General features: G+C 39.8%; 1 protein-coding gene across 2 annotated transcripts in view; it reads right to left on the minus strand.

Moving 5' to 3' along the window:
• Nucleotides 1-25,719, minus strand: part of KCNQ3 (potassium voltage-gated channel subfamily Q member 3) — a 187,577-nt gene that overhangs the window by 11,409 nt on the left and 150,449 nt on the right. Inside the window, exons 2-12 of one of the 2 annotated variants that reach the window (XM_015618836.1) lie at nt 24,892-24,982; nt 23,046-23,172; nt 21,164-21,336; nt 19,055-19,210; nt 17,616-17,726; nt 16,624-16,719; nt 15,197-15,291; nt 13,958-13,984; nt 10,206-10,262; nt 2,891-3,078; nt 1,734-1,836 (exon numbers count right to left, since the gene is read on the minus strand). In XM_015618836.1, coding sequence (XP_015474322.1) covers nt 1,734-1,836; nt 2,891-3,078; nt 10,206-10,262; nt 13,958-13,984; nt 15,197-15,291; nt 16,624-16,719; nt 17,616-17,726; nt 19,055-19,210; nt 21,164-21,336; nt 23,046-23,172; nt 24,892-24,982 — 1,224 coding nt within the window. The remainder of the gene's footprint in view (nt 1-1,733; nt 1,837-2,890; nt 3,079-10,205; nt 10,263-13,957; nt 13,985-15,196; nt 15,292-16,623; nt 16,720-17,615; nt 17,727-19,054; nt 19,211-21,163; nt 21,337-23,045; nt 23,173-24,891; nt 24,983-25,719) is intronic. The other variant, XM_015618837.1, reaches the window with a different exon arrangement.

The raw sequence follows: 25,719 nt of genomic DNA on the forward strand, positions 1-25,719 counted from the left end.
AAATGACCTAGTAATTAGTAACAGAATTCTTATAACAAGGACCACCGCTGGCCAGAGCTCTTAAAAAATGTTTGGTATTGTTTTTTTCATCTTTTTCTGTTTATACATTGCTTTAAATGCGTGTATCTTGGTAGAGTAAACCAAGAGAAGAAATTTATTTAAATAATGAAATCTTCATCTGGCTTAGACCTGGGTTCTGGATTCTCAGTAGAGTCTCCAAGTACTTGTTGGTCTGAACTGGGAAACTGCTGTTCTCTGCTAAGATTCTAATTAGTTTTTTATTTAAGGTTGGTGGGTGTTTTAAAGTCTGTATAAACTTTATTTAGCAAAGATAATTCTATTACAACTTTTTAAGGGCTGCTGGTTCTTAAACTCTGTTGCATATAAATATTTTAAGGTTTCAAAATTATACCTGTGCCCATTTTAGCCAAATTATATATGGTAACAGCAAAACTACACATTCAATGACTTAAATTAAAAATAGGGATCACAATGTTAGCAATTCTAATTTTAAATCTCCTTGATCATGACCCTGAAACCCAATAAAAGTTGTTTTGTCTGAAAGAATTACTCCCAACTAATGTTCAGGATCTGGGAACACTACACAAGGAAAAAAAAAGTATCTTGGTTCCCAATTGAGTTTAAATGGAAATTGCATGAATCAATTAGATTTGGACAGGATGTGGGGAAGAAGTTTTTCAAAAGTAACATTAACATGTTTGAAAGCAAGCAGATATCAGGGAAAAAAGGGAAAGCTATGAAGGACAGGGATGGAGAAGCTTCCAATGCGAGGGGAGAAGTCCTAGGTAACATGAGCAAAGCCTGTGTCACTTGGCTTTCAGCAGCCTTAAGAAAACTTGGAATTTTCAGAAACTGATTCTCCTGCACCCAATTTAAAAAGGACCAGAAAGGTACATATCATGGTTATATACACATAAATATGTAGTTATATTTTTATTACCATCTTCCCTGAAGTTTTTCTAAGATAAATGTGAGACACTCCAGACTTGCAGTACTTCACCTGGAAGGTGGTAAGTCCCTGGCCCAAAAATTAACCACTTCTGGAATAAACAGCAATTGCAATGAAAGCAGAGTATTTTCCCATGGGAGCATTTTTCAAGGGAAGAGAGTAAAAAGTACTGTATAAAGGAGTAACAGAGGATCAGTGAATGAATTCTATTTCCTTGATGTGCTAAACACATGACCAAGGCTTGCTAGGAGTTTTCTAACCCTAGGGTTAGAAAAACCCTCTTGTGACATGAAAATAGAGGTGACACATGCCACAAGCCAAAAACTGCTGAAATTGAGACCTCAGCTTGTATTAATATATGACAGCTGAAAAGTAGGTTGCACATTCATACAATTATGAATAAAAAGTCAAATCAGCTCAGAGTTTTTTGTTAAGCCAAAGTTCCAGTTTCATATAAGTATTAGTCACTAAATCGAGAAAGATGTGTTTATATAACATTTTAACAAGGAACAGTACACAGTATTATTTTATAATAAAAACACTGTGGAATATCTCACAAAATGACATGTTCAATGTTACTGAAAAACTTTCTCCCTCCTGCATTCTTTTAACAGGCTGAATAGGGTCTGTCTCTTGTTTTTGAAAACATTAGAATTATCTCATCTATTGCATTGAAAGAAAGCAATCACAGAAACAGTGAATCAACATGTAGTAACATGGTAGTCTTATTTTCTGAAGCATAATCCTTCAAAAAGACATTTACCTGACAGCTCGGATGGCTGTCTTGAATGTGGGGATCATATCTTCCATAGGGAAATCACTACTGTCACCTCTGTCTTCTGCCATGGGTTCCCCTGTTCCTGCATCTGCAAAGCAGGTCAGAAAACCAGATGTGTGAACATCTCACCACACAATATTCAGGGGGATGTCTGGCTGAATAAAACACTACATAAAGCAAGTGCAACTTAATAAAAATTATCTCTTACAGCTTCTTTCACTGGTCAAGTCTTGAAAGGGATTTAATTATTTTGGGACAGCTGTAAGACACATCATTGAAGGGTCTCCTTTCAGATTCCAGTGTTTCTGAAACACTGGGAACTGTTCTTCCTTTCCAAAGGATCATTGTCCAAATTATTTCACATAAAGGCTAAAACAGGTTGTAGAAGCCACAGGCCAAGTTCTCCTCTCACTGGCACTGCCTGGAGCTCATGTACCTTCATGAAGGAGAAAATCAAGTTCCTGGTGTGGACACCAAGGCTCCATCCATGTCAGCATGTCCAGCATGCACTGGTGCCAGCTGGCACAAGAGAGGGGAAACTGTTATTTAAAGACCATTTAGATGTTATGGGCAAGAAGAGGAAAATGTGTTCTCAGGGAAGCTGAGAGGAATAATGCCCTATAATGTTACATGGAGGTCCAATGGAAACCTCTGAGGGGAAGCAGGTGTGGGGGGAGAGGGGGAAGGAAGAAGGTATCAACTCTATAAACAAGTTTTAATGAGATGGCAGTGAGGGTGTATTTGAGGTGCCTGGACACAGGCTATTGCAGGGCTGGATGCAGTCCAGGAGGGAGCTACCTCAGCATGGCATCCTTGCTCAGAAACCAAGCCATGATGGCATGGGCTATCTGGGGAATATGGACTGACTGCCCAGTGTGCCCACCTCTTCCAGATCAAATAGGCTGAATCCAGCACTGGCTTTACCCTGTATTAACTGCTGTTTTTGAGAAGGGCTGCTGTTTGATTTCAAGCACTGTGCTGCCTGGACTCCAGGACTCTTTTTCTTGGGCTTCCCCAAACATATTACATAAAACCACGTACCAGACATGCTTGTCCCAAATCTTCAACAGAATATGCAGAAGAACAAAGTAAAATGGGGAGAACAGGGGATGCATGGAAAGAAATCAACACAGATGGGCTACCTTCTGAGCTTTGCCAAAAAGCGTATGCTTTCATTCGGAATGCAGTGCGAAAACGCTCCTTATTATTCAAGACAACATTCTTAGGCTCTTTTGAAGGACTTTCTTCAATGGCATCTACATTCAGAGGGGTAAATAGCTTTCCTTTAGTATTGGTACCACGAACCCGATCCAAGAGACCCAGCTTTTGGCTACAAAATAAGCAAAAGTAATCATTTTCCTCCTTTGTACACTATTAACTTGTTTTCATGATGCTTTAAGTATATAATGGGCTAAATAATTGTTTTGTATACAAGGACACTGCTGGGGCTACCATAATTAATGAATGTCTTTGTAAGCAACAATTAAGCTCCACAGATAATTAACTGCTTTTTATGAACATTTTTTTGATATCAGTGTTGAAAATGTTACCATAGGGTCATGCTATCCTCTCCATGCAAGGTATCACAGTGCTTCAGCTCATGTAGCACACCTGAAGCAGGAGTTTTATTATTAAGACGTGAAACAACACTACTGCCATGGGCAGGGGTGTCATTCACTAGACCAAGTTGCTCAGAGCCCCATTCAGATTTGTCTTAACACACTTCCAAGGATGGGAGCATCCACATCATCTCTGTGCAACCTGTTCCAGCGGTTCCAGTGAGGAATTTCTTCCTCATGGCTAATCTAAACCTGCACTCTTTCAGTTTGAGGCCATTCCTCCACATCCTGTCACTACACACCTTTGTTAAAAGTACCTCTCCTGGTTCCTTGCAGTTTCCCTTTAGGTACTAGAAGCTTCTCTAAAGTCTCCCCAGAGCCTTCTCTTTCCAAACATAACAACCTCAACTTTCTCAGCCAGGAATAAAGTCAAGTCAGATGTGCTGTGAACCAAATAAATCACCAGCAAAACTCTGGCAGGGCTTTGCCAAGCACTGATCAGGGACATGGTAGGGCAGGATATGCTGCTTTCTCTCCACCATGACCTACAGGAGTTGCAGTGAAGTGACAAATTTTATTCCTCTTATGATTCCTTTCACTGTCTGTCCTCTTAGAGATTTACTGTCCAAATATATTTGTCCTTCAAATGTCCTTCAAAAGTGACTACACAGAGATGACAGAATTTCATCTACCTGTCATTTAATCAGCACCACTAACCCTCCTGACAGCCTGATGACTGCAAAGATCTTAAAGGTAATCACTAATAATGCAACAGGAATTTGCTAGCGAGTTTATCAGCTAATACATGTTATGAACACTTTGTAGGTGATGGTATAAATATTTGATTTGCTTGTTCATTTTGCTGCTCAAATATTTATTAATTGCACATTTTGTAAAAAATAAACCAAAATAATTTTTTTTTAAAAAAAAGGCAAAAAAGGAGGGCTAAGCCATGGGAAGAAAGCCTTTAACACATTCCTGGGTCAGCTCTAGGGAGAAGTGAATTGTGCACACATGAACAAGAGGCAGCTCTGTGTGGGAACCAGATCAGATAAGCTGAGTGTGGGGAGGGAAGAAGCTGTTAGAGCTGGCAGGATTCTGAGAGCCACAGATGAGAGCAGAGCTGGAGGATGAACAGCCACGGTTACCAGAAGAGAGTTAACAGGTATTCAGTGAGGCATCATTGCAGGAGGCTCAGCTGCAGCCACTAAACCTGCTGGCAGGAGAGGCAAGCGTGGGGAGGGTCCATTGTCACAAGGACATAGTGGACGAAGATGGAGATGTGTGTGCAGACTTTGCAAGGGTGAAAGAAGAACCCATTTCTATCTCAGAGCTCTGTCTGTTGTGGTATCCAACCACAATGGATGTTATCTGAGCACTGAGCATCACAGCTGTTGGAAGTTGTTTTGTGGTTTTGTTTTGGTTTTGTTTTTTGTTTTTTTTAATGAATTACTGGGGTTCTCATCTCTACTGTCTGTTTCTGATTAATAGATCTTTTACTCAGGGATAATGAATTACAGGCTTCCCCATCAGAAAAAATGCAAGCACTAAACCTTCGGGTGTAGGAAGTTTTTCCAACCCTTCTTTTTTTCTTTTTGATATGAAAATACTTGTGAATGTAATTTCTGCAGCCTGGGAAGTCCAGACACTTGCCCTGTCATTGCATGTATGAAGTGCACGTGTGTGTGTGAGTACTGAAGTGGCAGCTAAGGAGGACTTGGGTATGGAGAAACACATTTAGCATTTCCAGGACATAAAAGCATGTATTTGAGTGAAGAATTAAAACAGTCTAAATGAATTATATCTATATTACTCAGATTTTGCCCTAATGTCATTTCCTGAAGAATTCATGGCATGTGGGAAAGATGCACAAAGTGCAGACAAATGTACGGAGTAAAAATTGGGGATGACTTCCTTCTTTGTAGAAAAATATGAGATATTGCTTGACATCTGTGAAAAAGTATGTTTTGGGAAGTCTCACATTTGGGCTTAAGAACTTGTTTTGAAAATTATTTCCATAGCTCTTGCTTTTGCTGTAAAATCTGCTCTGCCCACCAAGGTTCTGAACTGATGGTGGGTGCAGAGTCCCAGCAAGTGATTTGTGTTCTGCTAACTCAGGGAAATCCTGCACCCTCTTGTGCATAGCTCTCTGTTTGAGAGTACTACTGCTTTACCAGACATTTTTCAATTCTCTGTGAAATTTGGATTCTTCAAGCACTCAGCTACCATACATGGGGCAAACATATACAGGAGAAGATAACTAATGAGCAAGTTTGAAAAGGGCATGAAATACAAAGGTGAGGAAGCAAAAGTCAGTGGAATGATTTGGATGTGGGATTTTTGGGTGGGTGAAATAGGGAAAATAAATTCTCATGTCACATTAATAATAAAACCAATGTTTGAAGGAGGAATTCATTTTGAGAAGTACAAGAACAAGAATTCAAGGACAGTCTAGAATCATGGGCCATCACTGAAAAGAATTTTAATGCAAAGAAATACTCCAAAAATCTAACTAATAACAGAGTCAGCCAAGCAATATAAACTGATGAGCCTGAAGGTAATAGAGAGTGAGCTTGAGAGTGAGAATTTCTTCAATATAAAGAAAAAAGAGCAATGAGGCATGGACACCCTGGTGGTGATGTTTGCAGTGTGAAGGAGAGTGTGGAATAAGATACAAGAAGGGAGAAACCAAAGCAGTTTTAGGATGAGGAGATCTGTTCTGTGATAATAAAATGACAAAGTTTGTTTCTGGGTCTGAAAAAGTTGTGCAACAGGCTTGTTATGGAGATCAGCTTTGTCCAGGTGGGGGAATTACAGGTCACTGACAATAGATGATTGATAGATGAATCTCAAATGAAAGGAAGAGTCCAATGGTCACACACTGCCTTCAGGCTACAGATCACAAGATCTGAGGTAGCAACACTACAGAGAAGCTCTCAAGAGAAAAAGATCTTTAAGGAACAGAACCTGAAATGCACAGAAACAGAAAAATAGGTGTGGCAAAAGACTGCTGTTGTTTATAAAAAGCTATTTAGCACTACATTAAAATAACAATAGTTGTCATTACACATGGCCTCTGACTCTCTCTCCAGAAACTTGCTTAGTTCTTCAAAATACATATCCAGCTGTCCCAAAGTTTGCTTCTTAAAGCTCCTGTGATAACTGCCTTGCACACCAGAAAAAAAGGAGGCATAAAATGAGGTGAAAATCTGTAGGGATCAGACCAGAAGGAAAAGGGTCAGTAGATGATGCAAAGTATCCAAAATATTATTCTAGTGATTTTAAGTACAGGATAGCCATATAAGCAAGATATGCAGAAATCTGTCATAGAGCTATGCAAGATTGGGACTGAACAAGATTTGATATCCTCCTCATAGATAAAATCAGAACAAAATATTCCTCTACATTCAGCACAAAACCCTACTTATTTGCAGTGACAAACTGCATACGTTGGCATGCTCATTTGTGGGGTGGTGGTTTTTTTGGTGTTTTTTTTCCAGTGGGGTGTGACTTAAGGTAAGTAATACAAACTGAAAACATTCACAGATTTTCTTTTCAGATAATTTTGCACCTATCCCAGCGGATAAGTGTCTGTTTAGGAAGAAATTATTCTCCAAAGACTGTTGCTTGAGCATCTTAGGTTTATGAGCTAGAACTCATCTGTTTTAAGCTGTCAAAAAATTAAATTTCCTGTCTAAGACTACTCTTTAAACCATTTCTATAAACAGTGGGAAGTCATCAATTCTAACCAGTGAGTGGAGAGAGTGTGGTTCAGGTTGGGATGACTTTACACTAGGGGAACTTGGTTCTTGTTATTGACTGTGGAAAGATCTAGACAAGAAGTCTTCTAAAAAGCAGTTCTCTAGTCTAAGTTAAAGTTACCTGAGCTGAAGCCTTCCTCATTAATTGAATCCTGAAGATTAACCCTTGAAGTAACATTCAGAATCATAACAGTATCTTTATGCAACAAATATAAACAATTGTGTTCATATCTGGCAGCCAGAGCAGTAAAATCATCAGAAAATAATTCATCAGCTTCATATTAAAATATACAACCATGTGTTGTATACAAAAGAACCCAAAACAAAACCCAAGCATCTTTCCAGATAATGCTTATCTGTCATCAGGAGAAGAAATGGACTTTATTCTCATTTCCAGGGAATGAAATCTGGATCTGCTGGGGTTTTAGTTTTCATTGATCTTTTTAAAAAAACAACTACTGAGGAAACATTTTTTCTCATGACGCAATCTCCTCCATCGAAGCAGCATGCGCATGGCTCAGTCCCAGGGCACGAAGCATGCGCAGATCACACCATCCTTCATGAGAGGGGCTAGGACAGTGGTTCCCACCACAGGGTCATGTGCTGCTGCTCATCTTTCAGACTCCTCCTTCTGATGTTAGCTATTCTTCTTCCCCTGGGAACAGTGGTCCCACTTCATATGGCTTCCTTACGTTCAATAAAACATGATTCTCAACTGCCAGCACTGTTCCAGAAACTGGGGAGATAGAAATCCATCCCAAACATCCTGACAAAAATGCAGGGTAGTTTCTCTGACTAGCTTGGAAAATCATAATTTCTTGTCTTGCGTGCTATTGCATCCTCTCTCTCATGGGTTCCAAACCCTGTGTGTTTGAAATGGGACCCAGGATGAGAACTCTTTAACTCTGTGGCAGATACAGATCACCAGAAAGGGAGGAAGGTGAAAGCAGTGCAGTTTTTTTCTACCTGAAGTAAAATTCAGCTCTTAAAATTTTGCTCACTGAGAGCAGTGGGAATTATTTTGGACCACATGAGAGATTATTTTGGTGGCTTGATATACAAGAGATGGCTGCCTTCTGCAGCACATGTTTTACCCTTGCTCAGAATAAAGAGTGGGAACCACTGAACTAGAAATATTTTCCAGAAACATTCATGCAAAGAAATAATGCATTTACATCCCATCATGCAAGCCAGATACTCTCCTCTCTATCCTTTTCCTAGTATTGGAGTTTCATAAACAAATGGTACGTGTATGAAGAGAAAAATAAGGAATTAATTCTAAGAGTGAATCAAACAGCCCTCTGCCATGGATTTACCACTTTCACCTAACAAAGACAAATGATAATAAAGAAATCTTTTCAAATTTTTCACAGTCTAGAATCATTAGATGTAATTAGTCTCAGGTAACTGGAAGCAGAAGGAAGTCATGTTTACTCCAGCATTTTTGGACCTTACCAGCTGAACTTATGTGAGTGAACTTAGTGTTGGAAAATCAAACATTCTGAATGAGGTTTCCAGAAGTATTCTGTACTCTGCTTTGAACACTTCCTAATAGAAATTAGAACCAAACTAATGTTATGACAGACATGAATTCTGCAGTGAAGCTGTTCAACTGATTTCAGACATTCCATGAGATCTCTTAAGATAAAACAAAGAACATTCCACACTTCTGAGGTAGTTGTAAACTTTAGCCAATCAACTTTCCATGAGTAACATTCTTTCCTTCAGAGAGGATCTCACAAAAATGTTCTCAAAATATTTGACTACAGCTTCCTGAAAACTAAAGATTTCATTTTGCACCCTGAATCTTGAGGTCTGAATTTGCAAGTTTCCAATGTGTGATAAGGAAATATCCCCTCTAAGTCAACAAATTTCCATGCTCCTTGCTGGTGTACATCCTCGCTGGTATTTAGGGGTGGATATGACTCAAAATCCAGACTCACCTACCATCCAGATTATCTGCCCATAAACATGAGCACAAGTCACAACTTCAGCTCAACTTTGACACCTTTCAGGGAAAGAAAAAGCCTTTACATACACTAAAGGCCTTTGCTTAGCCCCTTCTCTTTTCTACACTTTTTAAAAGGATTGGAGATGGATGAAAATTAACAATGTCACATAAATCCATGGGAAGAATAATCCAAATCAAATTAATTGTGAAAACAGAATGAATATTTTTCACCAATGTATGCAGCCATTGTAGGTAGAAATCATATGGATGCTGACCCACTTCTTGCTTCAAAGTGAACATATCATGGATCAAACACTAGAAAGCAAATTGAACTGCAAAATCAAAATCTCTTGACTATTTTGCATGGGATAATCATCAAATGGAAAAATGAAGTGCTTTACTTGCTGCTCTCTAAAACCTGAAGAGCTCCAGCTAGAAAAGCTGAGTTGCATGTTGATGATTTCATGTTTGTGAAATGAAGTTGGAATGAGAACAATCAACTGAAGTTGAATGACAGCAAAGTGTGTGATAGATTAAAATATTTTGCAATTCAGTCCAAATATTATTTCTAATGATGTGTCTTTCATATTCCTGAAATGCCATAAACTATTTCTATGTCTCTTTGCAGGAAGGTAAATTCTTGTCCCACATCTTAGGTCACATTTCAGCAAGATGTTTAAGCACGTCACTAACTTTATTCAGATTCAGATTCAAGCATCCACTTGTTTTCCATTTGCTGAACCAGAACCTGCAAATACACATGCAAAAATGTTGTTCCACTGAACTCAAATTCAAAGTAATTTGCATGAATTGTGTTGGCAGGATTGGGACTGCATAAGGAAGTGTTTTTCTCTTATATTTTTTTCACAGTAAATTTCAAAATTATTTGCAGACTAGGCTAGTTTAATTTGCATTCTATGGAAACAGAGAAAAACACCTATTTCTAAGCAGATCATTGGGAGAGCCAGGATAATATCCCATGTTTTCTGAACAGCAGAGCAATTAATTATTTGCAAGGCCATGCAACTTTCTTTTTATGCTTAATAATTCTTCAGTCTTACTTTCCCTTACTTTTGATGGTGGTTAGGTGAACTGCTGTAGTAAAAAAATAAGAAAGTGCAGGCAGAGAATGGCATGCAAGAAATATGAAAAGAATAAGGCTCAACTGTTACTTGAATGTATATACCTAAGTTTTCTTGTGAGGCTTGATCCAAAGAATGACTCCCTACTAAACATGACATTACTGTAAAGTGAAGAAAAGTTATTAAGATGAGACGTTAATGATTACCCATGAAAAGCTCTATGAAAAAGAATGGGAGCCTTTCATTTGTAGTTAATGTAGTGTGAAGATCAGAGTGGCTTTTCTCTCCTTCCTGTTTTGGGCAGATGTATTAGGATTAAATGCTTACAGTGAAATTTTACATCTTGCAAAATAGGGTTTTATTTTCATTTTGCTGTCAGCATTGGAAATACAAAAATGTACCACATTTCATGAATTTTTTCATACTCATGTAATAGGAAGGACAGGTACTGATTATGCTACTTGAAAAAATCAAATCATTTTTCAAAGGCACAGAAATACTATTTATCTTGTAGAGATAAAGAAACAGGGATAAGTTACTTTTCTGCAATCACATAATAATAGGTCTAGGAATGAACGTGCTCTCCTGATGTCTAGTTCTAAAGATGGACAATGAGGATCAAGAACAAAACCCAAAGAGAAAGTTCAAAATTCTTCTCTAAAGTGCCTGTACGTGCAAGTTTCAGCACTGGTCAAAGTCAGTAGAACAGCTACTAATGACAGCACTGAGAAATCAGGCCCCAGTATTCATTTACAAAACACAGACATAAAAAGTTGGCTCAAAATAAAAATATGTTCAGCAAGCAAACGCCCACCCTAAATATAGGTCAGGCTCCCAAACGTTTGCTGAATGATTCTCTGCACACCAGCAGAAATGAGCATTAATATCTCTTCCTCATAAATCTCCCTTCTTGAGAGCTGAACAGATGACTACAGGGAGAAAAGCAATTGCTGTCTGAGATTTCATGGGGCTGTGAGGCTTAGGCATTGATTAAGGAAGAAAAAGGTAGAGGCACCTCTGGCATGGAGTCAGGAAACTCACCATCAGTGAGCCAGAGAGAGCACAGCCCCAGCTCCTCCTGGGCTGGGGGGCTTTACAGGACCTATGGGAAAATGCTGTTCTTAAAGAGCAGCATCATATCTGCCACTTCACTGTTTACAGGACATAGTCAAGCTCCATTCCAATGTCCTCTTCATCATATATCTTCACAGTTTTATTTTAAAGGGAGCTTCAATGAAGCCTTGGATTGCTGCCAAAAATTTACTTGCTTTTGCACTATGAAAAGTCGTTCTCTGCAGCCTTGCCTTGGAATCTAACTTCTGAAATGGACTTTCCACTCATTTGTGACCACTGTGTTCTTCCCAAATGGTCTAAGAACAAGTCCTGTATCTATTTGTGACTGCATTGTGATGCCAAATCTGCTTCTCTCCTGATCTAGGGGAGATCCTGGAAGGATCTGTCACAGAGTTCAGCTCTAGAACTGTGGAGTTCCCAAAGAGCTTTCACACTACTCAGTAGAAACTCTGCCACTTAAAGCACTTCCTGTCCTCAGATTTTGACACAGCCAGGCCTTGGTTTTAGTTTATTAAAAGCTTCTGAGAAAACTTTGGACCAATTCTTCTCTCTCCTTTGTCAACCATGGAACAGACAATGCAATTGATTACTACAGCAGCATTACCACTTACTTGCTTTCTCATCAAGTACTTAACTGATGGCAGAACCTGGAGACTGAGGACACTTATGGGCTGTTCTCCCCATTAGGACCACATTCCCTTATTGCTCATTTATTTCAATACAGTCAAAGCACAAACTTCAGTGGACTACAAGTAATAATTTCTATACTAAATCACTGCAGGAGAAAGAAGTGGTTTTTTTTTTTAATTATCTGGTTTGTAAACAAGAGTTTTATGAGAGATGGGATGTGGTCCTGTCAAAACAACCAGATTTTATGGCTCAATCCCATTTCTACTGAAGTCAGAGGATTTTCCCACAAGTACCATCATATGTCTGTTTACCTGGAGGGTTGCCAATCCCTTTAATTGAATGCTTCATTCCATAAACACATTTCTGCTAGCAGGAAGGCTCCCATGCAGGTGTACTGATGATTTTGCTGAGGGTTATTATATAGATAATAAAATAAAACCAGATTATATCCAGCAAGAATGAGGGGCCTTGGGATTACAGTTTTAAAGATTTTGAGCTGTGAGTCATACTTTTCCATTTTTAATTCAATGTATCAACATAAATTGATTTTTACTGGCCTGAAAGCCACAGTAACTCAGAACTGCTGCAGGTGCAGGAGCTTCTCTAGGGGGGCTGCCACCAACAGTGAACTGCAGCAGTCATTCTCTTACCTAATTTTAATCTGCTGCTGCATCTCAGCCGGAACATTTTGACTCAAGATATGGAATTACATACTCAAAAGGATTTCAGCTCCTAAGCTCTTCCCTACATACTAAAGACCAAAATTCAAATGTTACCAACTCTGGAGATGGCTGAAATCTCCAGACTTCTGCATTAATGCAACTGAGCTTGATCATGACTGCTTATCCTGGGGAGTGCCATGGTTGTGAAGTACTTAATGTCCATGGGGGTTCACAATCTGGGTACCTCCCACCCAGATGTCTTTGAGGAGGGGTAGGTGAGCTCATGATTTTGGTGGCAAAAGGAGGAAGACATCCTTTCCCAGTATTTTGTCACTAGAGCACTTGCTTATATTGTAAGAAAACTTGAGATAGGTTTTTCATTTCTGCTAAAAGAAGCTTAAGCCTCAAATATTCCCAGGAAAACAGCAAGAGTTAATCTTTATTTTTTTTTTGGTCAACTTCCTTTATTGAAGGAACTTTATTGAAGTTGTCATGTGTTGCACAAAATGTTTAAGAAACAAAAAGAAAGCCATAATTTCTCATCAAGCCAGGGACCAGAACTCAGACCTGACCTCTGGCTTATAGTTTTCAAATATAGCTACAGTTCTTGCTCCTTTTCTCTGCGCTGTAAATGGGGATGCAAACTGAAGTAGCTTCAGCAGGAGTCTGTGAAACTGTTTATCCTTTAATTGCTATTGAATTTCACTGTGGGTGACCCATTGATACAGGGTTAACATTTAGTTTTGATTTAGGATTATTGTATGTGCATTTGACTCTTCTACTTCTCTGAAGAGGGTTATAAATGTATCATTTCCATTTGGGACTTTGCAGGTTGACTGGCAGTAGCTGCTCTGCTGTACTCTTCAGTGACTGACCAGTACTGGGACTGATGATTCCTTCATTTTCTTTGCTCATAAATACCCTGGGGTGGTGGGGAGCTTTCCCATTTTTTTTCAGCACAGGTGGCAACAGGGCTCAAACCTAATGTAGCTTTTACAGTGCTGCCAGAGAGATTGACTATCCTGCTGTTCCATCTTAGACACCCATCTCTGTATTTATTGCCAGCAAATCTTTGCACATGGTGAACTGTCTCTGACTCACACCACAACATTGCTCTGTGAGAGACTGTGGAGCAACAGCAGTAACCAGAGCTTTAAATTCCCCCCAGAACAGCCTGGATGCTCAACCCTGCCTCTGCAGCATGGATCAGGAGAAATCTAGACCATGACTAGTCATAACAGACAATAAAGCTGTTTACAGACAATCAGCAAGCAACACTGCCTTTGTACAATTAGCATTTTAGCTGTGTTGTTAAACTAGGAAAGAAAGCAAGCAGTTAGGAAATGGGTTTGTTAATAATTTTTAATGATTACCTGTGGTGTTAGTAGCATGATTTAGTTAACAGCTCATGAATCCACAAAGAACTATTTAGCTTGCATCCTCCAACAGCTGTATTAAAACATATATATATAATAATGACAGCTACATACCTGGCAGTACCATCCAATTGCTCTTTCCTTTTATAGAAGAGAGGATGCATTACAAGAAAGCAAGGAGAGAAGAATCACATCATAAATTCAGCATATTTTTAAAATAGAAATTGATAATCTACTGCTAATATCTTATATCTCTTTTGTTCTGTGACCATAACTGACAGAAAAAGCAGAATAAAAGCTACATTCTCCACTAGTCATAAAGAAAAAAAAAAGAAAAAAAAGAAAAAAAAAGAAAATTACATAGATTCCTGAAACCAATCTATGCTGCTTAGATTGGCAATCCAGTCTCTGGTGAGAAGTGATCTCCCTTGCCCTCTCTACTAGGATCTTGTTTACAAAACACCTATTAAATTTCAGGTTGCACTTGAATCACAGAAGAACCTATACACAATGAGCAAGCTTGAAGTCACAGTAATGAGCCCAGACTTCTTTTGAGTCTGAGAATTATATTTTGAAAAACCCTGCAGTCAAGAAATCCTGAAGAAATTATTCTGTAATGGAAAATGTGGGAATAGACAGAGTGAGAAGAGATAAAGGCAAGAAATTAACTGAGCCTTAATTAAACACTTCTGGTGGGTTTTTTTGCAGAGGTTTCCTTTTTGAAGCATGTCAAATTGATTCTAAAAATGTATTGTGACTAAAACAACGGAAGGGTGAGTATTTGTAATTTTCCCTTTGTGAAAGCAGAAATATTTCAAGTCAGTCTTGAGCAACAGCTGGAGCTTCAGTGTCAGTGCAGTGAGCACAACTACACGTGAAGACCTCTGAGCTGAACAGTAGTGTAAGGGAACCTTTTTTTCAGAATGAGGGACAGCAGCAAGACTAGAGGAAAGTTTAAGCACTAGCTTGGATATGTAATGATCTTTAATCTGTAGCTAAAAGTCTTGGCTTTTCATAGGGCTATATAGGTTTTTTGTTAAAAAAAAATAATTTCTAAATGTGAGAAAGATGCCTATTTGACAGGCAAGGAGAGTGAGGATAAATCTAATAGACACAAACACAATAAGTTTCCATTTTATTTGAATGTCTTATGTATGGTATACTTTTACTGAACTCAGAAGTGGTGACTGAAATTAAACCACTACCTCAACAAAGATTCCTCTTCTTCAGAAGAGTTTTCTGGAAACCATCTGTAACCTAAAAAACCCTCATTTATATATATATATAAAGTCTGTGTTCCCTGTCTTGATTCTTCACAGAAAATTATGATGGAGAGGTAGACAATGCACTTACCTGAAAAATGGAAATGATACAATTGACTCATAAAATCTCCAGGTAGCAACTAAATCAATCCTGTTGGGGTTAGTAGCATAGTACCTCCAGGCAGCCTAAATTACAAGGGAGAGAAAATAATTATTGTTAGCTGAAGTTATTTCCCAGCTGACTGCTGCCAGACTCTTTCAAAGAACACAACGATGGACCTGAGTGACTATCTGGAAATGAGTTACTAATCAGCCATACCAAATGAATGTCACTATATGGAAAAGCTATTGACACTGAATTTTGATCTGGGAGGGCTGTTAAGAAGACAGGACATGGAGAAAGCCTAACAGAACATGATGTTACATTAGACTAAACTGGTTTTATTGTCCTGTCTGGTATTTCTAAAAGACCTTCAAGCACTGCTGGACTTCTCCAGTATCTCTGGAAGTGCTTAAGATAATTTGTCTCCTAATGTATCATGAGAATAAATTTTGCTGAGCAATGTTATACTTCAGCATTTAGTTCAAATTAAAATTCCTCCCCAAAAAAATTTCTCAAGCCTAAAACCCACTAACTAAATAAGCCAGCTGATCATGGAGATGCATTAACTTAAAATTAAATTTGATTAAATTCCATTCACAACTCCTGCCTGCAGCCCCCTCTGTTTGCTAAAGTGTGTTTTTAATGAGAACAGCCATGAATTTTAATGTCACTCAGACTATTTCTCCTGAGGATTGGTTTGATCCTGAGCACCAATGCTTCCATTTGTTATCACAGAAACTTTCTCTGTGAAAATGCTGTCATGTACTTAACCATTATCAGGATGTGCTCCATACCTAGTAATAAAATTTTTCAGCACACAGACTAATGATTTTAAGGTTAATATCCTGAATTCATAACAAAGTCCATAAATTATGTCCAAGAGAGGTAAGGGCTCTCTTTCCATTGAATTTTTGGATGATCCAGTAACCTAAGAGAGGATACAGGGTGTGTTTTAGTTTTTAAAACCCATATATACTATTTATGTTATTTTCCTTGATTGAAATTGTCACTTTCTATTGTGCTACTTCTGTTGCTGTTTTCACATCGATAAAACATAACTGATTGCACAGAAAAGCATTTTCTCAAGGAACTGAAAAGAAATCTGTATTTTGTACAGGATGTGTTTTTAACAGCTTGTTTTCTGTGATTTTGTGGCAGTGATGCAGTTGGTTTACAGAAGTTAGCAGATGAGATCCTGTTCTTCTGAAAGATATTCTGGGAGTTGAAAGATTCCTCAAAACTGCAAGGGCCTCTGGATTATCTAGCTCAGTCTGAAAAACTGACAAACACAAATTCTCACCTCCTGCAATGGGAAGTGAGAATTTGGACAGGGGAGGAGTGGTGGCCCTTGTTAACATGATGCAGCAGTCTTCACACAAAACACTTTTTCAAGGAATAGGAAAGCGGCTGCAAACCTGGATGAGCTCAGCTGCTGGCTTTCTTCTTTTCTCAAAATGTTTTTGACGATGCTGCTCCTGGACCTTCAGTGCCAGCCCTGACCCCAAAATGCCCTGAAAGCATAGAGTGATGGAAGATTTTAGACATTTCTTACTCAGAACAAAAGGGATTAAAGATGAGAGGATGCAGGTCATTGGGTGGAGATGGCTATACGGAATCCTTGTGCAGTTCCCATGCCTTTCCTGATGCTCCACTCGTGGGGCAGGAGGTTGTCATGGTCCTCTCAAGGACCACAGGCCACACCAAATCATTTCAAGGTCCTCAACAGGCTTCTTGAATGTCTACTGCCTTTCCAAGCTGGAGGTGTCCAGGTCTTGTGTTACTTTCTACTTCCACTGAAACTCTGCTTCCATTATACAAGGGCTGTCCTAAACCATACTTCGGATCTGGGAGTGCAGGACTTGTCATCTTCTGTGAAATTCTTTCCAAGTCTGGATCTAGAGGAAAAATATCCTAAAATCTGGGCTTGGAACATTTTCTGTTGCTATTTAGCCCAGCCAGTCAGATTTTGTCTCATTATTATCTGAGCACATTGTAGACAAAGAAAATAAAAGTCTGGGTAAGATGGGTCAAATTCTAATTATTATAATAGTAGTCCCCAAATCCTTTGAAAATATGTCTTGTGGGGGTTATATTAATACCAGTAAATTACCAAGTGCCAGTGTAGTCTCATGAACTGCCCTGTGGTTTCCCAGATTGTTCATTTGCTGGATTAGTTTTGTCCTGTGCCAGTGTGATTTGAGGAGTATTGGGGTGATATATTATTCCTAATAGGTTCTGTGCGAAGTTGGGAAAAAACAAGTTCTATTTACTGATACAGACCCACTCAAGTCTCTGGAGTACTTCTTTAAAAGGGATTTGGTTCCACTGGTAATTTTATTAACTTTACCTTCTTTTTGTGAGTGCACAGCACTGGGCTGTGTCTAACAGGGGAGGGGAAGGTACTTACTGCAGGAAGAGCAAAGAAAGACACTCCAATGAGAGAGAATGTGGCTGCAATCAGCCGTCCCTCCCATGTTTTGGGGGTCTTGTCGCCGTATCCAATCGTAGCAAGGGTGATCTGAGGGCAGAAGGACCAGGACTTGATGTAAGAAAAACAAAGCCAAGACAGAGCTCTGTGTAAAAGTCACCATGAAAGCTGTGTAACTCTCTTAGCCCTATGGGTGCTCATGCACAGCTTTGTGAAATAGGACCTTGAGGATGGGCCACCAACCACAGTCCCAAGGCACTGCATGGAGGATGGCTTTAGTCTCAAAGCAGCTGCCTCTTTCAGACACATTTGCTGCAAGTGAACTCCACAGGAATCTCCTGCCCACCTGTACACAGTCAGGAATGGGATTTGCCAGTAAAGAGCTTGCAGACCCTTAACAACCTAGTCAGAATTAGCTCTAGCTGAAGAAGTCCTGGTCTTCCTGAAACAAAGATGTCTTTGTGAAAACTTTCTCCTTTCTGGCGCAATTGTTGATTTCCAACTGTGTACATTTTCTCACCACTGAGACTATACCTAAATGTCCTGGATATAAAATGTTATGGAAAGATCCAGGTGGTCTATGCAACTCTTTGTATCTTTTGACTAATAATGGGGGGAGGGGAGTATTTTATATTTATGAGTGAAATACATTAAATAAAAAATACACTGCTGAATTTAAGTCACAGACTTCCTTGACTATCAGTAACAAAGCAACATGAGTTCTGGAATGGCAGAAATATTCTGTGATTGAATGAGTAGTGATGCAAACCAATACTCCTCACTTCATCAGAAGAGACAAGAACAGATGTATCAAAGGTCCCTCTTGTCCAGCATCCTACCTGATGATAGATGCATTCCCTAATCTTTGGGGAATGCATGTAAGACAGGAGAATTGTTAAGTTTTTCTTTCCAGAAATATTTTTTTTACTTCCTCCATCTGAACCCAGAGGCATCTTCAGTCACTGACACTGTAAGAACCAAACCACCATGAGTGTCTGTCTCAACTGCCCAAATGTTTGGTGCTCTTTGATAGCCCAACAAAACCATCCATTGGCCAGCCCTGGTTCTGCATTTTCTGTAAGATCCAGCTCTCACAGGCTGGCCTGGGACCTCAGTCTCCCATAGTGCAGTTACACCTGAAGAGATGCTCCTCGAAAAGAGAGGTTTTCCAGACACCAGGAACACAGTTTGATTTCTGAAGGAGGTATAAACACCTAATGGCCTTTGTCTGAAGTTCAATCAACAGGGTTGTAGGTTCTGTTAACTGGTTGCAGGGGCACTCCTACTTTGGTAATGTTACTGGGTAATGTGCCTTTAAGCAAAATACAGCAGCACTTGCACTGTAATCCCTAAAACTTTATCTCTTCTGGGACTTGAAGTTTTTAAGAAGGGCATAAGGTATTTTTGGATTCACTTACCAGCCCCCACCACAGTGCATCTGCATAGGTTTCAAACTCCTCTTTCATCTCCACCCCATTAGCATCTTTTTCAGGAACATCTTTTTCAACCAGATAAACAAGAAACGAGGATAAGATGAGCGTCAGGAATCCGATGTACCAAGCAGTGATGAGTTCCTGCAAAAGGAACAGATGAACATGGAGGGGTTGAAAAGAGCCTCAGTGTCCACAGTGGCAAAGTTAACATCAGGAGAGAGAAGCACAGAGGGCACAGCAGAGCTGTCACTGCTGGCTTTGGTCATATCCATGACCAGCTCAGCTCAGCACTTAGTGGGAAATAGTGCAGAGATTTACAAGAATTTGCTCTTACACAGAATCTTCCTTAGGAGAAGTCTGGAGGAATCTGCACTTGTAGCTCTGCATAAAGCTGGGCTCAGGGCTTAGCTGCACCCATGGCACAGAGGACTGTGGGGCTCTGACCTTGACTCTCTCCTTCTGCCCCTGGGCTTGGTCAGTCTTGGCAAGCAAATCAACAGCTCTGCCCTTCCCCTACCTCCAGAGAGCCAAGGCTGCAGATGCACTTCCATCTCTTCAGCCATATCAAAGCAGATCCCATCATGAATGATGTCTTCAATATGAATTAATGCAATAAGAACAGACCTTGAAAATATTCTGTGTGCAAACAAACCCCTAACTTTGCCATTTTAGAGAGAATAACTAAAGTGGAGCATGTGTCTAATCCCATTGAGATGGGGCATGTAGCCACCCAAGTTAAAATCCCAGCAATGTCTGAAACAAGGCAGAAACATTTTTTTTAAGGTCTTCAAAAGTGGGTAAAGAAAAAAAAATCAATATTCCAATTCATTTTATGTGAACTTTATTCGGACAAAAAAAGAAAAATGTTGTAGCTGAGAACTTTGTGATTGAATCTTGAGACAAGTGATCAACTTTCTTAGCTAATTTCTGGTGTGCAGTCACAGAAAGAAATTGTTAACAAAATTCTTTCACCATTGTCTCCAGTTAAGCAAAGTTCTCACAACCCTTTCTTATCTCCCTCAGCCAGCTGAGGTCTCAAAGTGAATGGTGGGAAACAAAACAAATAATATTTAAATGAAATCCCATACAATGAAGCCTTCAACAATTTCTAAACAATGTTTTTGGTATGTAGACTTCTTCCATGATCTGTTTCCTGAAAAAAATTTTTTACATAAATGTTTATCTGCTACCTGTCTTGTATCAAGTTTATATGAAGAAGAAGCAGACGTTGATAAGAAATGAAGCATGATGGGCATCCCCATCAGCCCCTAAACAGAAGCAAAATCTAAATATGCTATGCCAGCTGGCATTTTAACTATCAAAACCCCCTAAAATGTCAGGAATGTCATTCATGAGTAAGAAAAAGCAGTATATATTGGAGTATATGTAATTTTTCTACATCCTGTGCAGATGAGAAATCTTATCTTGAGGATTTTTAAACAGATAGTTTTTCACTTGTAATAATGTTTTGTGAAAATGCAAGAGCACAGGTACCTGTCTGGTGCAAGACAGGGTGTGTCTGAATACAGCACCAAGGTAGACCAAGCAAGGATGACTTTAGATATCTTTGCCTGTCTGGGCTCCCACAGTGTCCATCTCTGTATTGTCTGACCTAAGCTTCCAAAGAGAAATTTTATCTGTAGCTCCCTCAGAAACCACCTTTCTATACACATTTCTCAGGCTGATCAGCCTCTTCCCATCCCTTCAGAGTCCTGCTCCATCTGTTGATCAGACAAGTGTGAGAAGCCATTGCAAATATGTTGCAACTTCACAGGCATTTTTGTCAAGGTTTTCAGCATCCTTCACTATAAAAGTGATGTCCCTGTTTCCATTGAGAGCAAAGGCAAAATTCCTGTTGTAACATGTGGGAATGAACGTGCTCTCACTTTCCAGCACCACTGTTGAGCACAGCAAGGTAAAACAAGGGGCAGAAATGGTTCAGAGAATGGAAAAGGGAATAAAGCTGAAAGAACAAAACTGTACTTTGAACTGCTAAACATAACCCCAAGGCACTGCTGTACACGTGCATCCCCTCTCTTTCCTTTTAATCTTTCTCCCCAAGCCCCATCTGAGCCCTGCAAGCTCCTCACTTACTTTGCTGTGTGCACAAATAGCTGATCCTAAAAGTTTCCAGGTGCCGCCCCGCCTGTCCATGCGGAGCATCCGCAGGATCTGAAGGAAGCGGAGGCTTCTGAGAGACGTAGCCAGAACATTGCCCTGGTTCCCAACAGCAACCACTGGCACGGAAGCAATCAGCACAAAGATATCTGCAAGGCAAAAAGAACAAAGCCTGCCAATAAAAGTGGCCTCATCACCTGCTCCTTAATCCCATCTAGTCGTGCTGCAAATTTCCCTAGGCGAGCTTCAAAGCTGCCTGAAAATGCCTTCTCTTGCCAATTAATCAGATATCTGCACCTGCCACACAGTCAGCATCAGGCACAGAACCTTCTGGAAAGCCTTGGGATCTATTTATGGATCAATGCACTGGACCTGAGACACTGAGCTCGCTTAGGGACACACAGAAACAGTGTCCTAATGCTGTCAGAAAATCAACATGAACTTCATCTGTACCACTGGAACACCAGAGTGAACAGGTCAGCAGATGAGAAATGCAGGTTTGATGGTACACTTACCATTTTATTATTTTGGCTGAGTTTTCCCATTAAAATCTTTCCCACTAAAAGAAGGCAGTACTACTATTTTTTTATAAGTGCTCACAGGACCAATTTGCTGATAACTGAAGAGGCTTGAAATGTAAATAATTTATTTTTTTTTTTATTTTCCTTGTTTCCCCTTGCTTTTTGATCCTTTATGCACATACAAGAAGAAAGTGGTACCAAACAGCTTCATTCTTCGAGCACTCAGTCTTTGAATTGTCTTTATATTCTCTTTCCAGCCAAAAAGAGTGGATTTCAGATTTATTCACTTCCAATCATTCTCAAAACAAAATTGTACCAGTGACAAATGAGAGATGATCTTAATAAAACCGGGATATCTTCTGGTTTTTACCCAAATATCAGTGAAGATTCAGATTCAGAAGTGAGATGAAAATTCTACTGAGAAGAACTAAGACAGTATCAATCCCACTTTCCCACACTCTGCTGCCTTCACAAACCTACTAGAAGTACAGAAGTATCTGTACAACAGTAGCACCCAAAGAAGCAGTACTAAATTGAGGATAGCACAGATGCACAAAGAAAATCTGTCACAATTTTGTCTACCATTTCGATCCATGAGATAAACAAAAGGAGGGAGAGGAAAGAGAGGCTTGTACTCATTCAGTACCATGGCTTCCAGAGTACAAAAAAAGAAAAAAACCCTTGTGCTTGTCCTGAAGAAAACTGAAACAAAGAAGAGTATCCTAAAATCAGTGACCAAATGGGGATGACAGGTGCTCAGGGCAGAGTGATCCCCTAAATGTTGTCTGGTTGGTTTGTAGATATAATGAGTAGTTGCAGGAGGGTATTCAAACATGAATAATGAGTAATTTTATGGATAATTACAAGCAGTGCCATCCAAGCCTGAAAGGTAACATGGGTGAAATCACAAAGACACCTGTTTGCAAATACAGACCAACAATACAATTGTAAAACAAAACATAAATATGAAAGGGAGCTGGGGAAGATGGTATAGAGTTGGGTTCTCAAGTGGTTTGAAATTGAAGGCAGAGAGAGTTTTCCTGAGGATGAGTTTAAGAAAAGTGCAGTGGGGCTCAGGACAAGGAAAATGTGTTTCAAGAGTAGAAGGATTCATTTTTTTTCTCACTGACTAGGTAGCCAAGTGTCTCTTAATTACAGATTATTGCTGGCTACTTCAAATAATTACTCCAAGCAGAGCACAGGTCCTGGCATAAAGGGCAGATCTGATTTCAGTGCTCTTTGCACTGCCAGTCACCAGTTCTTTGACATCCCCCAAACTGGCTTAAAGGGAAGAAGGACATTAATGAGGAAAACAGTAGTAGAGAGCATGTGCCTACCCAGCATGCACAAAGGCTTCCTGGCAAATTTGAGTCTCCCCCTCCATCCTTTGTAGCGGCAGCAACAGCCAGCAGCCCAGATTCTTAAGGCAAACTCTGCTCCAAAGATGAAAATGGCAAAAGTTTCCTGTATCAAGACACAAACTACATTGTTAGTCTCAACAAGTTTTACAGTAATTCTGGACAGGAGGATACAGCTGAAGGAAACAAATGAAGTGCAAGTGTTAGGATATGTGTAAGAGAGATGAAAAAAGTGGAGGAGAATTGAGTTTGATGACAGAGGCAAGGCAAAGTGGGATATAATTTTCCAGCCTAAGTACCGTGCAGGAAGGATTTGCCCCTGCTGTTGGGTAAATGTGAAGTGCTTACCCTGCCTTAATGGAAGGACAATTACTTCACAGAAAGACCTCCTGCTCCACACAAAATGAGCAGATGTGTGTGAGGGGTGACTGCAAAGTCCCCAGGGCACTCTGTACCCACCCCCAGGGGCTCCCACCAGCAGCTCGTTCATGCAGCCGTATCTGTCGAGAGGGGCAGGATACAGGATACTCATGTGCTCATAAGTTTAAAGCAATGATAAAGACATATATAAGACAAATTTAAGGCATATATTGTTCCCTTAAATTTCTGGTGGACAAAAGAATGGGATTTTCCACCTGGCTCCAGAACCTTTCTAAGCATGGGGAGGGAATGGGGAGCAAAGAGCTTCTCTGAGGTGCTCAGCAGAGAGAGGCCAAGGGCAGCCTGGGGCACGCGGTTACTTTTCCTCTCTGTGAATTGCTGGCAAGAGGGAAAATGGGACCTTTCCTCACGCTCATTACGCACAGCATCTAAAAGCTGCTGAGAGCCACATAGAAACAAACACAGGAGAAGGAAAGATAACCTCAGGCTTTTTCAAATGTGAAAGATGGGCCTAAGCAGGGTAACAGAGACCAAAAGCGAGTTTCACATTCCCTGAGGGATGAAGGTGTTTTCATACAGGCACTTTTTGAGAAAGAACATGCAAGGGGAATTCACCTTTCATTCCTTTTGGCATTTAGCTCTTGCTCGGATCTATATGTCTCTGGAGGTACAAGGGGAAATGGAAATTGAGATCCTGGAACTAATTTTACTGTGCAGTTTCCCTAGGGATACTTTAAACAAGGCCAGGTTAAGTGAGACATATATTTTATGATAGCTATGGGAGCACAGGAAGTTCATTTTTAGGGTAATTTTCATAAAATGTTGAATTTGCCATTTTATATATAGTGAGAGTTTTTTTTTTCTATTTTTTAATTCTTCTGCTAAATGGGAGGCCTTACTAAAATAAAGTCTTGAGCATGAACTTCAGCATTTATAGAACAAGCAATCTGGAATGTATTTGCTGTGAATACATTTTCTCTCAAAGGCACTGCCTGCAGTAATTTCTGTTACGCTGCTATTGGACACAAGTATGAGTCCAGCTCTGATGACCTTCCTTGAAAAAAATACTAGGATTAGTAGAATACTATAGAATGAATTAAAACTGTTGAAAGAAAAATAGTTTTGAAGTGTGCTTAGGTCTGGCATGGTCAATAGGAAATTTACTGCTAATATGGACTGTTAGACAAATGCTGAAAAGCCATTATGTAAAAGCCTCAGGCTAGGATCTTCCCTCTCATTTTCTTTTGTCTCAAGAACCTCATATACTTTTTCCTCAGTTGGTGTTGACAATGGACTGGGAACTCTCCAATATGGAAGTGTACAGTCACTGTTCCAGGACCAAGAGCAGAAGCCTCACTGCATGCAGAGCTGGGAGTGAATTTCCATCCCTGCTGATGGGGCTGATTTCAATTCCAGGGTGATGCAGCAGCCACAGTTTACTTACCAGCAAGAGGAGCCAGTCTCCAGAAACTGTTTCATACTCCTTGAAAGTTGTCAAGACAGCTAAGATCAAACACCCCAAGACAATCAGAAACCTGGAATGAAATAAAAGAAAAAAAAATAAAAAACCACAGTATTTTTAATCCTCTCTGGATTTGCACTGGAGATATTGACTATAAAATCATCAGTAGAGACTTCCATGGGATGGCTGCTCCCTGTTGGCAAGAATGAGGTGGGTTTATATGAAGATCAGAAGATTTAAACCAGGTTAGAGCAGGGAGAACTGGCAGTCATGGCAGGATCCAGAGTCAGAATGTTCCTGGGACAGACATGCTTTAATCAACTGACAGTCCTCAAGAGTGGAATGGGTGACAGTGCATTTCGGGAGGGATTGTGTGGCATGGCAGAGGAGGGCTGTTCCCAGCTGAGTGCTGCCCAGAAGGGCACTGCAGCTACAGTGCCATGGCACATCCTGGGGCCTGAGAAACTGTAAATGCTTCCCTACAAGACAGCACTGGGACAAACCCACCCTTGAAAACTGCATTGCATATTTCCTTTTTTTTTTTTTTTTCCCACTCATTTTATGTAGATGAAAAGACAAAAAGGTTTGAAAGAGTAACAAGAGAGGGTAAATTTCTTCTCTCCAGTAAACAAACTGTGTGATAAATCACTGCCCCTGTGTTATTTTCTGTCTGTGAGGCTCCAGAACACAGAGATTTGAGTAAAAATTTAACTCCCACTGCTGGCAAATCCAATTTGGTCTAATTGATCTGTTTTGCAAAACTATTCCCAGGTTCAAGCTATTCAAAATCTTTTATAGAAGTGATTACTG

Source organism: Parus major, chromosome 2 (assembly GCF_001522545.3).
Source record: "Parus major isolate Abel chromosome 2, Parus_major1.1, whole genome shotgun sequence".
In the NCBI taxonomy this organism is placed as follows: domain Eukaryota; kingdom Metazoa; phylum Chordata; class Aves; order Passeriformes; family Paridae; genus Parus; species Parus major.